Here is a 19,943-nt window from a genome sequence, read left to right on the forward strand (position 1 = left end):
AATAATCAGAACAATGCAAATAGCATCTTAATACTGTAAATAATCACTTTTGACGGCACCCTAATGAGGTCTTTATTTAACACTGTCAACATACCTTAGGGCAGTAACCTAGCTTAGTTACGAATCAATGTGATAGACCCTTTGTATTGAACACGAGAGGAAGTATATTTCACTGTTCTGCGTTGTTAAATAAGATATTGTATACATACATTTACAGTTGAATCGAGGTTTCTCAAACACTGATATCTCGAATACCATGGATAAGTCAAAGTGATTTTTCCAACCACTTGTGATTTTTCCAACCTGAGATATATCTCAAAGTTCTTTGGAAGATAATAAATTTTATCCCTTTATATATTGCTATTGGAACTACCATATATACTGGCCTATAAGTCGGTTGTATTTTTTGATGTTTTTTGGTGGGATTTGCTATTGACCCGCTTATATGTCGGTACAATTTTTTGCCAAAATTTGGTGACAATTTTAAGTAAATCTCTTGATGTTTTAACCTCATGGTTTCAATTAATATTTTTCAAAATGACAGATATTTTAAATTATTAAACAAAAAGGGCTCACTTTAAATATAATTAAAAGATTTTGTAAATACTTGTAGAATGCATAAATTACTTATATATCCATTTTCTTTATATATTGCTACATGTACCTTTTAGCCTCCAGAAAAATACCAATCTCTTTATGACTCGCATATAAGTCGGACATAAAGTTTTAGACCAATATTTAACTCCCAAAATACCGACTTATAGGCGAGTATATACGGTAGGCGTATTTCAGTCTATATATTAACTTACCGGTACACATCACATGATATCTAAATTCATTGTATAGTACATATATACAGGTATATATCCAATTTGATTTCTCATGCTATAAAATCACCAAATTTTGTGGGGTCAAATTTTCGAGGATTAATTGAGGAAAAAATATTAGTTTGTGGAAATATTTGGTTTTGTGGAGAAAGAAAATATTGTGTGGTTATGTATATATAAAGGAATTTTACATTTCGTGGTGGACATTTTGTGGGTCTCATTATACCTCAAAAACAACGAAAATTAAACCCCTGCGAAAATAAGTGATTTCACAGTAATTAACTGGTAACAGGTTTAATAATGGCTACATACATCTCTGATTTGATGATTTGTATGATTTAATTGCTTAGAATACATATCAATCTGATCATATGATTCATGATTTATGGGAGCTAAGCACAAAGATTTTAAACCAATCCAAACTGTGACAGAATTTCTGTGAAATTAATAAAACACGTATGGTGAAGCACGTACGTCACATATTGATTTCGACTTGTTAATAACGTCTTGCATGCGGCAAATATCTTTTTCAGTTGGACTTTTATTGTGCACCTGATGCAAAGAATTCCTTCAGGCAGCTTGTCATGATGTCTTTATTAAATCTGTCGTGACGGCAAAAGCTCAAGAATGTAAGCAATCGCTTCTAACGTGTCTAAGCAACTTTAGTGCGTCTTTAATCTTACAGCTCTTGTCATGGTGATTTTGCAGCTTCCATGAAGCACTAGATTACATAATGCAAGTCAATGCAATCTTGACTCTTTTTTTTTTTTTTTAACCTTTTTTGATCTTATGAGATGATTACGCAACTTTATGTTTTGTTAAAAGAACCTGATGAAGAACTAATTTTTTATATGAAACATACATTACAGATCATAAAAATAGTTACTTTTTTTTACTGTTTTGAATACATTGAAACTTGTTTTATTTCAGGACACCTAGAAAAAAAAATTAGCACCATTAATTAGACAACATCTTAAACATTGGACTTTTATAAATTAATGAAAATGGACTTTTCATATTATACAGTGTAAATCAAGATTTCTGAATACCCTAAGTTTAATTGTATACATTATTAGTTGAACAGATGGTTACAAGATGTGAAAATTGAAAATTCTGGATATAAAAACTAAAATGGCAGAAGGCAGTAATTTATATCATGATCAGCTGGAATATATATCATTGATGGACAGAATTTGAACAGTCGATCACTAACCTTTTGTTTTTCCAGATTTCTCTTACCTTTGATATTGTTGCAAGTGACATCTTTGCTATGAACATGAAGAATATAGCTTAATCATATAGAGGCCATTGATTGAAGAAAAGGATACTGACTCTATAAGCTTTTGTTGTTGTTTTGCAAAAAATAAAAAAAAGTAAAATTGGTTCCATCATAATAGAGATGATTTCCAATTTCTCTGATAACTATAGAATTATATATTGATTGCTTTGTTTTCAGTGTTTGATTCCATTTGACTTTTTGCGTAAATCTGATTTAGATCGAATTTAAATGTCTCACTCTAAAGGATTTTTGTTACTAAAATCAAAATTCTGCAATATGGCCATAACTTTGTCATTAATATTGTAAAGTTAACCTTCATAGATTTTGTTTATAATCAGTGTTCAATGGTCATACAATTTCAAAGTCAATTGTAGTACAGTAACTGTTATTAAAAAAAAAAAAAAAAAAATTTTTTGAAAAATTTATTAGGAATTGATCAAGGAAGAGAATAAAAATATAAATATCATAATTAATGAAAAACTAAGAGATGTGCAAGTCACTACATAGATCAATGAATTTGATTATAATTTCACCATCAAGTTATTATGGGATTTTAGCCATTAAGGTCTTATAATCAATCATGATGGTCTCATATTAATGCTGAAAAAAGAGGTGAGAGTGCAATTAACCGGAAATTTAATTTGTAAGCGATATGAGTGCATTGAGGGACAATGTTAAGTCAGGCTTATTTGCATAATGGATGGAATTTATTCCATTGATGGAAATGCTGGTTTTATATGCAAACTGACATTTCTTGAAAAACTCATCTTTCAAAGGGGGTAAAAAGGATATATAAGCACAAAGGTTAGAGAATTGTGATATTAAGAAAATAAGTGAACAACATTGATTAGGAACTTTTCCTGCTCTGACATTCTTTTTTTCTTTCCTTTTAGAAGTGATCTGATTTCTAAATTAACTTTGAGTAAATCATGAGCATTTTTTTTTCTTTTTCATCTGATATAGATTTCCATTTATAAGACATCATACAGTCTGGCGATGCTTGAAATTTTTTCCTCTCTTTTAGATTAATTTAAAAGATTTTTAAGAGTTTGTTCAAGACACATCTTCATGTTTTTTCCCCCTGAACTAATTTAAAAATGATATACTACTTTAGCCAATTATAGCCCAGCACGAAGCTGGATAATGGAAAAAATGAAGTACGTACAAAAAGTTTTGAGCAGAGTTGAAATCAGCATGGTAGCTGATGTTGGTGGAATTTAAATGTTGTAAAATAAATCCGATATAAAATTTGATGTCTGCATTATAATGCTCCCTATTATGCTTCTTCAGATACGAGCTCGGATTGATCGGATCCCGCTGCGAGGGGGATCTGAACGGATTTAGCTTTATCCGACAGGTCACTCATTTCATATTCATCCGAAGTCACTCTCTTTTGCATACTACTGTCATTCGTATTGAGATCCGAGGAAAAATTCTCTGTGGCGGAAAAAAATGCATTATCGTCCTCAAATGACTCGGAGGGACCTTGAAGTAATGCATCCTTATAACCAGAATCACTGGATGAAACATCTATTTGATTCAGACTCGGGGCTTTGTGGAGAAGAATGGATCCTCCCGCTTCACAGGAGTGAGGGCCATGTCCATTTAGATAATCGTTGTTTTGATTCCTAGCACAACACACATGTGGATGATTCAAGTCCACATCCGTTGCGTCTGTCATCTGTAGATTATAATTATCATCACCATAACACACATGATTTTGATCACACTGCTTGTTGGGGTGTATCCTTTGTTTGTCTTTATCCATAGTCACGTGATCAGGTTCCGAATCGGTTGAGCACTGCGACATTAAATGTTTTTTCCCAATGTAAGACGGTTTTTGACAATTCCTGGCCACTTTAGGCCGCGCCCCCGTACAAATCGTAGGGGGGTGCTGACTGAACGTGACCTGATGATGGTGGTGTCCATTACAGAGCTGAGTGGCACCCGGGCGGTGGAACTCGGGGTGGTGGTAGCAGGAACTGTGATTGCACCCCTCTTTATATAATCCATTATCACTGTGATCCGATATGTAATCCTCTTCTCGTTCATGTGTCAATGTATCACTGAAATCATAGTGGAAATGAGATGACATGCTGTCATATTTCCTTCCTGTCATTCTCTGGTTGTGATGCCAACGGATGCCAAACGGACAACGTGCCACTGCCACCACAATGAGCATAATGAGAAATAGAGCCAAAACGGCACCTATACTGCTGCCTACCGATATCGAGACAGGAATTCTCCAGTTAGATGTGGAGGCATCGATACACTCCCTTTCTGGCACTGTGTTATTTTGATATATCACCAAACAAATCTTATAAAATGTATCAGCCACAAGATTCTGAATATCATACTCGTTAGTAGAGGCAGGTAGTCGGGGGCCATATTGCACATATTTGCTAGCCTCCTTTTGGTAATGCACCTGGAAGGCCAGTATCGTGGATCGGAGGATGTTTTCGTGTAGTATCCCCCAGGACAGGTGGATGGAAGATGTGGTGGAGGAATCCACGTGGAGGTTGTGGAAGGCCGTCTCTGCGGAAGTCGTGGATAACGGCATCTTCCCCTCGAGGGTGGGCATTACACTGACAAACCCAGAGCTCTGTGGTCCAATCGCAAGCTCTGAAACAGTGAAAAAATAACCAGCTTTAGAGGATAATTCTAATAATGAAAATTTATCAAATACTGTAAACATACTTTTTTATGCTCCAGATCAAAAGATCCCAGGGGTATATTGTTTTTGTCCTGTCTGTCTGTTTGTCTGTCTGTTGTCAACTTTAAACCAACCTATAACTATTGCGCTGTCAAGGGTAAGTGTATACCACTTCAGTCTACATCTCACTTCAGAACTGTGGTACCATCCGGGCATAGTGATTCACAAACACATGATCTCTACAATCTACAGGGTCATAATTCCACAGAATCACAACTTCCACTCAATACCCAGGAATAAAAATATTATGGAAACCTTGATCAATGTACAAATTGGCTGGTGTGCCTTGATTTATGATCATATTGTAATATTCTCTTAAGGGGGCCGACTGGGGTTTAATTGTGTGAAAACTACAATAGCGAAACTCTTCATTTTTATTTCATATATATTAACTTATATTAAATTCAGTGTACATGCCAAGTTTGGGGGATATCTACCATCCAGGTATTTTTAAGGGACCGTCTCGAAATACAGGTACATTTACTACAGGATTAATATATAGGAAAATGCCAATTTTTAGCACTTTAAAGCAAATTATATAAATACTACAATAGACTTTTTATTCAAATTATAATATTTGATGACTTATACTATATTGTACGTTATAAGTAAGAAACACAAAATTCTACTGTTTAGTTACCTCAGGGGGCATCTCAAAATGCCAAAAATTAACGAAATTTCCTGTTTTTATAGAGTACTACAAAATATGACGGGCGCAAAGGATATATATGAAAACTTAATAAAATATTGGAGATATTCTCAAATTTCTATGTTTGAAATTTCAAGAGTGTATGTTTATTACTTTTTCTTAAATAACATTTTTTATCGTCCCTTTCTTTGAGAGCTTCAGTTTATCAAATCATCAAAACACACTGTAACGACGTCAACCTAGCTATCAATTGCAAAATCGGTTAAAAATCAGTTATATGTAATTGTAATTACATTTTTAAACCTGCAATATCTTAATTTTGTTTAATTTTATCAATTAAGTAAAAAATATTGCATTAAAACAGTAAATACCCTTCATTTTACTATGATGCGCGAAATATTGCGCAATGAAAACCACAGTCGGCCGCATTAAATTGATGTTGCTGTTTTAATGTATTTGGTAATCAATTTGAAAGATCCTTAATGCACTTGACAACTTTTATGCAATATTGTAAAAGAAATCTTTGAAGATAACAACAGCCAAAAAAAAAAAAAAAAAATTGCCACTTTGGTAGTCTAGCTCTTTTATTCACAAGATGTAAAATCAATGCAGCAAATTTTTGGTAGCACTTAGTTTCTCTAGATCTCTTGTTTCTTCATGAGATAATGCAGACAAAATATTGTTTAGTCCTTAGAAAATATGCTAGAAAAACACATAAAGGCATTTCAGCGAGTCAAAGTATAGTAAAACACACTTGGAGCAAAGTGCAAGTGAATATTTGCACGAACAATATCGATTTATTATTAATCAAACTTACTTATAATTTTATAATACATTTTTGAAATAACAAAGAAGAAAGCTTCATTGTTAACTTGAATTTATCTGGAGTTTTTTCACTTGGATATCATTCATAAATTGATTCAAAATAATAAAGGTAATTGAATCTTTTTGGACTCATTTATCACATGAGCCAAAATGAACTTTTTTAATCTGACATGTTTTTGGCTTCTGTCTCTGAAAATTTTTTCTGATTTTTGACTTTTTTTTTTCAAGAATCACTGGGCCAATTTCAATAGAACATTCCCCGAAGTATCCTGAATTAGTTTAAAAGGAAATAATCCATGCATGCATAAGGTGAGCGGTGCAACCATGATGGTTGTCACATTTATGGAAGATTGCAAAGGAAGGGTCCTTCACTGCTCAAAGACAATAAGTTCTATATTTACAGTTGTTATTGGTGTCCCATTTTATAAATGAAAATTTCTAACAGGGATGCTGATGCAAGTTTTTACAAATTTCACTTAACTAGAGCAGAAAAAATATGTTCTGCTTTTGTTTTATGATTCATATTTTGAAAAAAAAGAATTAATATTCACACAAAATTACTATTCAATGATGAAAGAAGGCAGATTTTAATTTTCATGGAACTTAAATTCAACTCTCTCAACTTGCTAATGAGAGCTGATGATTATTAGCTAGATTATTCATGGTAGATTTTTTTTTCTAAAAAGACTCATTAAACTTTGTTGTGAATCTTGGAAATGTTTTCTAAAGATTTCAAAAATATAAAGGCATGAGCAACAAGATTATCCTCTTTTCAACCCGAGGCAAATCCTGCAAGCTACAAGTACTTATTGCATCTGGAATGAGGGAATTGTATTGCTGTATTTTTGTTAAGAATTCTTTGACAATGGAGATACATCAGTATTAATTCCCACAGGAAATCAAATTACGTTAATGAAAAAAGGTGGTGACAGCACGTACGCTGGAAATGTGTTCAACTTTAAAAAAAAGGTTTATTGATTTCATGATTATAACATAATGTTTGTCTGCCAATTGTCATTTAGGATGTTTTTTTTTTTTTTTTAAAAAATGAAGGAAGCAGTCTGCATGATTTTGATATCAAAATTGGAGATGTTCTTTACACAAAAAATGAACTTAGTAGCATAATATTTAGATAAATTTTTAAAACAGATGGCATTGATGTGTAAGAAATTGGGTTATGATGTTACTGTGAGTTTATAGGTACATGCATGCACTCAAACAAGTAAGAAGGGAGGGCATATTGCTTTGCTGCTCTCTGTCAGCCAGTCAGCCTGTCCGTCAGTTCATCATTAGTTTTTCCGTTATTTTTCTTTGCGGAGGTTGCATATATTGAAATGAAATACAGATATTTCTTAAGAATATCTAGGTGAAGTTCTGTTTTGGGTACAATTGAGCCATTTTGGACAGAGTTATGCCCCTTGGACTTAAAAGAATTCCAATTATTTAGGGGTTGGGGATATAGTGTTTCACAAACATCTCTTGTTATCACATATAAGGCTTATACTGTTCAGACATTGGCAATTATAAGACATTTTTATGATAATGTACTTTAAGCATTTTTTAGGAATATGTTTTTTTGATTTGTGTGAGATATTGGTGTGTAAATCAAAAAGACTTGTCATGTAGGCATATTCCATGAAGTGCCTGTGTTAGCCTTTTACGTATTTAAAAGCACCAAGAATTTACTCAATGTTTAAATTACTTGATGCCCTATATTGTTCTATTTTTCTTAACAACTCTGTAGCCTCATTGTGAAAATACTAGCTTGTATTTTTATACATGTGAGTAGACATGGAAATGGCATTCAAATCAATATCATAAGTTGGTTAAGCAGGAAAAAAAAAACAGAAAATGTAAATATTCTGAATCCTTCAGTTGCACAACTGCATTGAATAGACATTTTGGCAACAGGATTTACAGCAAAACTTGGTTATAACAAAGTCACTGGGACCTATGAAATTACTTCGTTATATCCGTAATTCGTTATAACCGTATATAGAAATTAATTAAAATTATATGGCTGGGGATCCAAGATGACTTCGCTATATCCGTAAATTAGCAATATCTGTGTTCGTATTAAACAAGTTTTGCTGTAATAGTGTTATTTCTTCGGAAATAATTCTTATTCCTGAAATTGTGGCTCTGTTAAAGAGTTCTTAACGGTAAAATGTCACACATTCAAGGAATGATATTGAAATCATACATCTGTCACAGAAATGCAAACACTGCAGGTGACAGAACTTTATACATAGAATGTGACATAAGACAAAAAATGTGACTGACATTAATATAAAATGTGTGGGTAATATTTCTAGAAAAAGTACAGTTCCAGGGCAATGTATTACATATTATTGATCGATTTGGTGCTATTTTTTATTTTCTTCAGATGAAGAAAAAAATCCTTATTTTGAATTATATATGCTGACCACTAATTTTGTTCATTTAGCAGAGTATGATAAACAATCTGTGAATTGACTGTCTATCAGTCTAGACACTGAATTGACTAAGATGATTATATATCATGGGAAGAATTAAGAAAATAGAAAAATTATTGTTGGGAATTTTCCCGTATTTTCTTAAAATCCTTGCAGTTATCAATTTTAGTAAGAATTTTCTTTCACAACCTCTGAGCTACCCAAAGATTTTGAGATATGTGATTTTTCATAGCTGTTTGCACAATATATCCAAAAATGTTGATCTATATTATTTAGTACAAAGTAACAAACTACTAAATGAAATGCTTCATTTCCTCAAAAATTGTACCAAATTAATGACGTCATATAAATAAGGATGCCATTTTTCATTTATATTTCATCTATGATATTGTAAAGCCAATTTCAAAATTTTTTGCATTTGTTACACCTAACTGATTTATTGTCGTGGTTCATGTAGGAGTATGGTGACCCATGTTCGTACTGGTTATCTTGTATTACCCTTGTTTGCATTTTATTACAGTTACATTTATTTGTGTTTGTTTGTATACTGCACTGACCTTGTGCGACTGTTGTTAGTGTCTTTGGTATGTTAATTACTCGCCTGCATTAGAAGAAATACCTAGTTATTTTTTGTCACTACCAAATACTGTATAGCATATGTCACCCTACACCATGCAGTGACAATTGATTACACAGAATGGCACTAAGGGTGTACTCTTTAGTGGCATCTATGATATTGTCGGGCCCTCAGCTATAATGAGAGACCCAAACAAATATGGTGTACAAATTCATTTTTTACAGTTACAATTTGTGTTTGTTTTAACCCTGCTTGTGCGACTGTTCCAGTCATGGAAATCTTGCACAAGTAAGAACACCTAGTTAAGCCATAAATAGGTGTGCAACACAGCACACCATGAGAGGAGGGTATCGGCAAAAATTTCGTATCGCGATATATCACGATTTTTCCCCCAATCCCACCACCCAAATTACTAATGTCAGATGTTTTTACAATGATTTTCTTTGAAAAGTCATTATTTTTCTAAAAAAATATGCTATAAAAACAAAATTTTACTTTCTTGAAATGTTTATGCATATAAAATCAATTATGTTTAGACAGTAAGATGCCGTTCTTTTCAATTTTTACAACATTTTTTATACTTTCTATAATGTAATTTAAAAGATTGAACAAATAAATGAATAATTTCTGGACTTTATAATATGTACCTTAAGACCGGTATTTAGGTCTCCGTATCACGATACGTATCTCGCAACAAAAAATCGCGATATACCGGTATACCGATAAAATCGCACATCCCTACCATGCAGTGACAATTGATTACACAGAATGGTAACTAAGCTAGTGGCTCTATATAGGGGCCCTCAGCTATAATGAGAGACCAAACAAATATGGCGTACAAATTCTTTTTATGAATTGTGTTCAGCTTTAACCCTGCACATACTCCAGTCCATGGAAATCTTTCACAAGTAAGAACATGAAGCCATAAAGAGGTGTGCAACACAGCACCCATGAGAGCAGGGAGTTGAACCCATAGACCCCCCCCTCCCCCCAGCCCACCACCCAAATTACTAATGTCAGATGTTTAGTGAAACAGCAGAGCTATTCTTTTCAATATTCTAAGTATTGTATACATGTACCAGGTAATAGCCAATTTTTTTTTGCGCTGATTGTTTTTTAGCTCACCTGAGCCGAAGGCTCAAGTGAGCTTTTCTGATCATAATTTGTCCGTCGTCCGCCTGTCTGTCTGTCCGTCTGTAAACTTTTCACATTTTCAACTTCTTCTCAAGAACCACTGGGCCAATTTTAACCAAACTTGGTACAAAGCAAATATATAGGGGAATTTAAATTGTTTAAAATCTTCTCTCAAAAGGGGAGAGAAAAGACAAATTAGGGTGGGGTCATTAAAAATCTTCTCAAGAACCAAGAACTGGGCCAGAAAAGCTGAAACTTATGTGGAAGCATCCTAGGGTAGTGTAGATTCTAAATTGTTCAAATCCTGACCCCCGGGTGTGTTGGCGGGGCCAAAATGACCAAGCATAGTTTTACATTGAAATATATAGGAAAATAATTTTAAAAATCTTCTTCTCAAGAACTACTTGGCCAGAAAAGCTGAAACTTATGTGGAAGCATCATGGGGTAGGGTAGATTTTAAATTGTCCAAATTATGACGTACTATGGGGTCACAAAAGGTATTACAAGGGGGAAATCTAGTTAAGAATAGCATGGCCAAAGCTTCTTAGGTTAGCAATGTGGTACATTGGCCTCTTGTTTATTTAGTGATATCTTTACTGCAACTATACATATATCATCAGAAGTTTACTGTGTCATCAAGTTTGATGAATGTACATGTTGAATGAGGATTACAAAAATGATTTTTGTGAACTGCTGCAGATAAATGATATAGGATATTTAGTGAACACCCAGCCATGCAGTGTAATTTAAAATTTGCTATTTGTATCAGGGGTAAAAATCAATTATAGACAAGCTAAACTGCTAAAAGCATTGATTACACATGTACATATGTTTTGTTATATGTTTAAAGCTATCAATTGCCCCCTTCCAAAGGGAAGTAATCAAGAAAAGGCATAATAAGGAGGAGGGTGTTTCAAAAATCCTTTTTTCAAGAACCACTTTTTTGAAAGTTTGAATTCTAAATTCTTCAAAGCAATCCCCCCAGGGGGTTATAAGGCTGGGGCCACATAAAATAATTTTGTTCTTTATGTTAGTTATATTAAAGCAGTTCCATATTGTGTGTGTTTTTAGAGACAGTTTAGACCACCTTTTTTCATATTAAAGATATATTACACTCCATTAAAGATCTAAGTAGGAAAAGCAAGACTAAAGTTACTCAGGAGAGCACTGAGTGGTCTAAATGAGCCTGTTGTGATAAATTTGCTTATTATGGCAATATTTGTTTTTGTCTGACAGAATAGCCTTGAGGTGTTAATCATCTCCTCTAGAACGATAATGAGATCAAAATTTTGATGACAAATTGCAGCTTTAATATTTTCCGTCGTGACTTGATAATTTTTGCTTTGATCTTCAACACAGGAACAATTTTTTCTACCCAGCCTTTTAAGATGTGTATCACTTCTGCTTCAATTCCACTGATGAGAGGAATCATTATATTATTAAAAAAAAACTTGAAACATTTACACAACAATTTATAAATACAATGTACATATCACAGGGGCCGGTAACATATACTATATTTGATCTTTTGTACTCACTATATTTATATACATGCATACAAAAAGAGTATATATATATATATATATAGTGATTAGTACTTAAAATCTAATTTTGTATGTTACTGGTCCCTGTGGTACCTGTATAGGTAGAGATATATGAACTAGTTTTAAATGATAGCAACTTAATGTAACCAGCTAACTGCATGGTCAAAACGAAGGGGTAGTCACACAGGCACTTGTTTCGTATACGGGGTACCCCCTACTTATATATTTATATAAGTAGGGGGTACCCCGTATATGAAACAATTAAGTGCCTGTGGTCACACTGCATTAACTTTGAAGGAATCCAAATATTGATCATGATAACTTGCACTCATAAACGGCTTATACGTTTGATATTTGGTTAAGATTGATATGCACAGGGAATTGTTCAAATCTATATTCACAATTTCGGTATTTTTTATCCTCAGATTAGCTCTATATCTATATCAATTCAATTATGGGTAGCTTAGTAATTATATAAAAAATCATAAAAAAACTCTGTTAATGTTCTAGCTAGCAGTTATAAATGAAAGTCTTAGAATACAAAAAAATTTTTGCTATTTAAGAAGAATTATATATAAAAGACAATTTTTACCTGATTGTAAAAAAAGGATTGTGATGTAAACCTCAAGAAAATCCAGAAATGAAAAATAATCCCACTGAGAGTGATTGAATGAACATGTTGAGGTGAAGTGATGACACAAATCACATATTCATTGACAACTGGAACTTGGTAATTCCCATGACGTCTTCAACACTACAGAATCCTGAGACACTCTTTCATTAGAAAACGTCCTCCGTTTTTATTAATCTTTTTCTTTGTGGTCATATAAATTTCTGAAACACTTTGATGACGTCAAAAAATGTCTCCTTCGTTTTTGTTAATTTTTTGCTGTTATAAATTTTACGAGTCCTTTCAGAGTAATTCTTGCTGATGGAAAATTCTTCCTTCAGAAATGAGTTTCTCACTCTATCACATTTATCAATACGTTACTGCATTATGTCCTACTCCCTCCTCAACGATAGGAGAGAAATAAAAAAAAGGATTTGTTCCTAGATTTTTCCAGAGCTGATATTTTGTAGTAAAACTAAATCCCAGCTGCCTATGGAGATTGCTTACCACAAATTTTCTTTCATTAGTGGCTAAAGATTCCTTATTAACTTAATATAATCACCTACATACACATTTTCTCCTAGTGCTTTTATTACCATCTCCCATGACTGCGATTTTTCCTTTGTAACTAAGAAAAACATTTGTTGATAGCTCCTTATCAGAATTTCTACAAAAATGAGCAATTTTTCAAAACTCCGTCATTTTTTTTTTGGCTTGTCCTTGCTAACACAGGCAGCTTGTTTGCACTTCTGTAGTTATTACAATAATCCATTAAAGTCTGATCAGATATCGAAAAACTCACTCCACTTCAAAGACATTTCCCAGGTATGCATTCATCAATTTGTTCTTTTCATGTTTGAAACATTAACGGAGAGGAAACCATGGATCACAGATTCCGCAAAAATTTCCACACACCGACGCCAGGTGACATGTTGGTATCCGAACAAAAAGGTCCCCACACAAGTCTCCCCTCTCACAGCTGATGTAAAATATCTGTTTTTTGAATACTGCCAAGTCTAGTTATATTCCAGTGTGCACTGGTATACGTTAATTGTTTCCTGTCTATTGATCTAAAATGACAATATAAACTTTATATAAGCAGTTCTTCAGATATTGATTTTTTGGCCACACAAAAGCACTAAACAGGAACTTTTTATCATCTTTTTGGTCATATAGAAAGGCTTTGATCTGTTAGTAATATATATAATAAACATTAAGAAAAGTTTTAAAAGTTGATTGTCCTAATATTTTCTGTTAATTAGTCCACTAGATCAAAGACAGTTGATTAGGTTTTTTTTTTATGATTCTTTAATGTTCTGATTTGGAGTTCCAGGTTTAGGGAAGTCATAACGTAGTTATTTTAGCTTCTGCACCAAGTCTGCTAGCTGTCACATTTTGTTAGGCCACTGCCCACGTAGTCTACACCATGGGAAAAAGGAAAAAATCATTCAAGTATTAACCAATATGACTTAAATCAGGAAAGAAATTTTTGTTACCAATGAATATTTAAAACAGGGAATTATTTGGTCTTGGAATAATTATAAATCATGGATTTTCGTTCAATTCTGATATAAGGTGTTGCCAGTACCTGAAAACTACATTGTAACAAAAATTGGGTTTCAGCATACATTGCATAAATGAATTAATCCCATGTGGAAAAAGCATATCTGCAGTAATTCCCACTTGGTAATTTCACATTTTCGCACTATGAGTTGCAGAATGGTGTTATAATAAATTAAGATTTATAAACTCAGTTTGTACCACAGAGCATTTCAGAATTTCAAAACAGCAAGTCTATCAAAATAATTCAAAAATTTAATTAAATAATTTATTGAATTAATTTTGTAGTATTGAATTCTGAAATGCTCTCTGTAGTGCAAACTGTGTGAGTTTATAAATCTTTTACTATAGTGACACTCAGGAACTCAAAGAGTGAGACTTTCAGTTACAAAGTGGGAATTACCATAGCCATACCTTTTCTGCATGGAATAAATTTATGCCATATGAATGTTGACACCAAATTTCTGGGGAAATATCAATAATGTCACTGCAGACTTTTCTGTGGATTGAAGAGAAATTCAGATTTCAGATAATTATGGCCCAGAGGTGAAAATTCTGAATTATCATAGATAAAATTGCACATCCTATTGTGTTCATTTGCTAATTCAGTTTTGCAAAATGCATGATGCTCCAATTCATGGTATGTGTGAATAAGATGTAACTTTTCTATTAATTATATTGTCATAAATATGAAATACACTTATAGGTTTAATTTGAGAGCAAAAACAATAACAATTTTCTGTCACAAAGTATATGGATTTTGTCTACCAGTTAAGTTATTTTTGCCTGAATAATTTATCATCCTGAAATGAGTAGTACCTAACACCTATTGATTGAAATAAACCTGATCTCCGTAAACTTAATTCAATTATCTTTACACTGAGTAATATATAAATGTTGTTCTTGATCTAAGGTATATAATTATATATGGACCGATGAAGAACTTCGAGATATCTGCTAGGGTATTAAAAATGGGATGTCAAGGATCAAAATTTTCAAATAATGAGTGATTCAGGACATCCAAATGACTGACATTATACATTGTATCCATTGGTGGTATTGTGCAATAAGTTTTCTTGGAATTCTTGGGTACCCTATCTCATCCACAAATTATCATCCTCCATAAGTTAATAAAAAGGTTACAAAATCATATTTCCATCTGTAGGTATATATATGTAGGTAAAAAATAATATAAGAGATTATGCACGAAATTACATCCCCAAGAAGTTGTAGCAATAATCCATGAAAATTGGCCCCCTCAAATTTTGATGATGCCACCGGGACAGTATTGAGATATCAGTGCATGGAATTGATTGCTGATCAGTTATATTAGCTTTGGACATGAGGATGAGTGTATATTTTTTCCCTGCCTGACCATTAATTGTACATGTATTGTTTATCGTATGGTATCCCCAATGTATCACAAGTGTTATTGTTAGGAGAAGAGAAAATATTGTATAGTTATAGCCAAGATGTAAGTTAGAGGCATCTGTCCTTTGTTGTTACTAAAACCAATTTAGACTCTGCCCCCTGATTCATCTATGAAGGAAGAAAAATTATTAGTTTTCTATCTGAAAATGATCAGAATCTGAAGAAATTCTGCAGGTCTGTGTTAAAAAGACCTCACAGCGATTTGTGTTTTGTTTATGTTATTTTTCGAAGGATGGGGATTAGAAACATGTCTGCAAAGAGAAGAAAAGAGTAATACACAAACAGTCTGATTTATTGGTGAAAATGTCTAAACAATTATTCTAACATTTGCCAGTTGTTATCTGAATCATTTTGTAACTCTGCAATCTGCACTTCAGTTGATGGAGTAGAAATTAAAGGATATGATGGCGATATCTGCCGACTATAATAAGCTTGCGGGGAAATATTCGATATTTTTTGTAATTTTATAAATGCACATTAATATATTGACTATATATAAATGGATAAAAATAAATAAACATAAATCATTTGCTAAGTTTTTTTCATATATTAAGTTATAAACATTAGAATTTTTTATGTCCAATATGGCATTCAGTTTACAAAATGTTTTAAATGATGTAGGGAATGAAAAATCAACAGACATATAGATAGAGTAAAGAGATGGTTATGCATTATTCATATATTTTTTAGCTCACCTCGATCAAGTCGAGATGAGCTTATGCTATACCCCCGGCGTCGGCGTCCCGGTTAAAGATTTAGGAGCAGGTCCATTCCCAAGTAACTATAAGCCCTACCTGGACCAAACTTGCATGGATGATGCATCTAGGGATGGACACTACCAGACTTGCTTCAGATGCTGGATCTGACCTACATTTTTTAGATGAGTGACCAGGTAAAAGTTTTAGGAGCAGGTCCATTCCCAAGTAACTATATGCCCTACCCAGACCAAACTTGCATGGATGATGCATCTAGGGATGGACACTACCAGACTTGCTTTGGATGCTGGATCTGACCTACATTTTCCAGATGAGTGACCAGGTTAATGTTTTGGACTATGCAGGTCCATTCCCAAGTAACTAATTAGGCCCTACCTGGACTAAACTTCTATGGATGATGCATCTAGGGACACAGACTCTTAGCAAAATGAATATTTCAACAGAATTTAAATTACAAAGATACTGAAACATTATCATTTTTTTTAGCATGATTTTTCCTCCCATATTTTCCTATATCCAGTTCTGTTCCATAAACTTCCATTGAGATAATAATTTATTTAAGTTGAACTGCATATTCATTTAAAAATTTTCAATTTTTAATTTTCTCCATTAGTACAGGGGATATTTAACACAAAAAGCACAGTTGTAAATGGATGGAATATTTTATACATCATTAAAGTTAACTGAATAATTACCCTAATGTGTACCAGTACTATAAAAGTGAAACTTGTCTATAATAGAGACGGTATATTTTATTCTGAAATCTTGCCTATTACGATATTATAACTTTCAGCCCCTATCATTAAATTCAATTGTTTAAAAAAGATGTTTCTTAATCCAGAATAATTGTCTTAGTTCTGGCAATTTAATTTGTATGGAACCCGTAAATTGTCCAGAAAAACAAGTTTCACTGTATAATATTGAACAAAGTAATTTAGTACATGATAAATGTAATTCTTAAAAATAAATCTGACAACAATTTACCCTGCAGTTTTAAAATTTCTAGCTCTAAAAGCTATAAATGGATATAAAATGTGTGATTAAATTGGTATACTGTAAGTAAAATATACAAAAAATGAGGGAATTTTTAACATTAGATAAAAATAAATAGATAATAGTCAAAAACACATCATACAATATTTAAATTGAATAATTACATCATTAACTTTAGTCCTTGATATATCTTTAGAGGTGCTCTATAACCTGAAGAAAATTACAATGGGAATCTTTAAATTAAGGTTAATTTGGGAAAAAAAACAGACAATCATTTATTTAAAAAAAGAAAAAAAAAATTTATTATATAAGAACAGTGCATGAACAGTTATCATAAGATACGTGTATCTTAGACAAATTCCTGAAAGTAGAGTTATGGAAAACATAAATTTAACAAGAATTACTTCTTCTGGATAAATAATTTAATGAGTCATATTTTTCTCTATGTAGGGACTAGTCATCGATAAAAGAAAATTTAAATCACATGTATATTTGCATGTTGCTTTGCTGTGATCTGTAGTTGAATGCTTGTAAGTTCAAGGCAAGGGTGTCAGGCAACGACTAGTACGTACTAATTAAACACTTCTTGTAATTAGCTTAGGATCAAGAAGAATCACACACTGTGCCGAAAATCTGGCACTAAAAAATGAAATGCTGCTGCACAGATTTGGAAAACATACATACTCCTGATGAGTCTGAAAATTTTTCTTGTGCATGCATTCATTTTATATTTGTTTTGCACATTTTTCAGAGTAACAGAATTGCAGATAAAATGCATTAGAATTAATGTCTACAAAATGTATTTTTGTTCTAGCTCTCGATACTTAGTGCATTTTAGAAAAAAATCATGATCCCAGCTCAGGTATTCTATTAAAGCAACAAAAATGCATTTCTCTTAAAGAAAAGGGTTTTATAAATTATAAATTGTTAAAATTTTTGGATTAAGTAAATTCACACACACACACAAAGGAAATTAAATTCTACAAGTGTGATTTTTTTTCCAAAATAAGTAATATATGTGAAATTTTTGAGATGGCCCATTTTTAAAATGGATATTATATTAGATGTACTCACCACCATGTTTCAATGAAGAATCAGACCTGTCGAATCACTCCATTATATTTTTATTCTCTATCGTATGTATCTACATTGTTTTGAGCACACTATCAGGTGAGAACAACACAATGTTCTGTCTGGCTGTTTATTGCTTCTATACGGTTATTGGTAGGTTATTTATGGGTGTTAGCAAGAGGTTAATTAATACAACATCCTACAGAACAGCCAAGAGCTCAGGGTACACAGGTAATATGCCCAATGTTCAGAATTATAGGTAATCATGTTATGATGCTATGAGGATTATACGAGGTATTTATAGCTCAGTAAGGAGATGTAGGGAATCTCCAAATTAACAGCACTGGACTGTAATTAAGCAGAGATTTAATTGTTATGAAGCTAGAAAAATTAATTAAAAAATCAACAGATAGGCCTTACATCACCATCCGATATAATACTGTGTGCGTCAGGCACTTTAAGTGATTAATTCCTTTAAGGTTCATGATAGTTCTTTGGCTTTTTATAATTTCAAGTGCTAATGTTAAAGAGATTAAAGAATTATTATTCAAAGTGAAAAACAGATTTAAGTTCCTGAAGTAAAGTACAGTACATCAAATTTTGTGATGTTTTAAGTTCAGAATCATAACAACATATTAATTTAGTTATGAAATGTATTGCAAATATTTTTATAACCCTATGGACTTAAGATCATCGACATAAGTATCAATAACATGAAACATGGGATATATTAAGAATTTGATCAAGCTAGGAACTGGTAAACAACAAACATTTAAAAGGATCCATCAGGACAGAGGTAAGGATAAGAAAAAAAAGGATAGTATAGAGAAAGCCAATGATAGGATAAAGATAGACTAAGATAGGATGAAATAGACTAGGATAGGATGAAGATAGACTAGGATAGGATAGAGAGAGACTAGGATAGGATAGAGATTGACTAGGATATGATGGAGATAGACTAGGATAGGATGGAGATAGCCTAGGATAGAATGGAGATAGACTAGGATAGGATGGAAATAGACTAAGGATAAGATGGAGATAGACTAGGATAAGATGAAGATGGACTAGGATACAATTGAGATAGACTAGGATAGGGTGGAGATAAACTAGGATTGGATGGAGATAGAGTCAGATAGGATTGAGATAGACTAAGATGGGATGGAGATAGACTAAGATAGGATGGAGATAGACTAGGATAGGATGTAGATAGCTTAGGATATGATGGAGATAGACAAAGATGGATGGAGATAGACTAGGATAGGATGGAGATAGACTAGTATAGGATGGAGAGAGATAGACTAGGATAAGATGCAGATAAGACTAGGATAGGATGGATATCGACTAGTATAGGATTGAGATAGACTAGCATATGATGCAGATAAGACTAAGATAGGATGGAGATTGACTAGGATAGGATGTAGGTAGCTTAGGATATGATGGAGATAGACAAAGATGGATGGAGATAGACTAGGATAGGATGGAGATAAACTAGTATAGGATGGAGAGAGATAGACTAGGATAAGATGCAGATAAGACTAGGATAGGATGGATATAGACTAGTATAGGATTGTGATAGACT

The 19,943-nt window shown here is 32.9% G+C and overlaps 2 protein-coding genes across 3 annotated transcripts in view; one reads left to right on the forward strand and one right to left on the reverse strand.

Annotated features, from left to right (window-relative positions):
- LOC134240796 (UPF0415 protein C7orf25 homolog) overlaps positions 1-19,943 on the forward strand; it is a 58,468-nt gene that overhangs the window by 11,701 nt on the left and 26,824 nt on the right. The window lies entirely within an intron of this gene.
- On the reverse strand, positions 2,539-18,570 carry LOC134240795 (uncharacterized). The gene is made up of 3 exons (XM_062722874.1): positions 18,368-18,570; positions 12,576-13,663; positions 2,539-4,728 (listed from the first exon to the last, which is right to left on the reverse strand). The coding sequence occupies exon 3, from the start codon at positions 4,685-4,687 to the stop codon at positions 3,383-3,385; it is 1,305 nt and encodes a 434-aa protein (XP_062578858.1). The 5' UTR covers positions 4,688-4,728; positions 12,576-13,663; positions 18,368-18,570; the 3' UTR covers positions 2,539-3,382.

This window comes from Saccostrea cucullata, unplaced genomic scaffold, assembly GCF_032062105.1.
Source record: "Saccostrea cucullata isolate Sc308-1 unplaced genomic scaffold, CSIRO_AGI_Scuc_v1 ctg380, whole genome shotgun sequence".
Lineage (NCBI taxonomy): Eukaryota > Metazoa > Mollusca > Bivalvia > Ostreida > Ostreidae > Saccostrea > Saccostrea cuccullata.

Coding starts and splice junctions, on each gene's coding strand:
- LOC134240795 (XM_062722874.1), bottom strand. CDS start 4,687: ATGCCCACCCTCGAGGGGAAGATGCCGTTATCCACGACTTCCGCAGAG.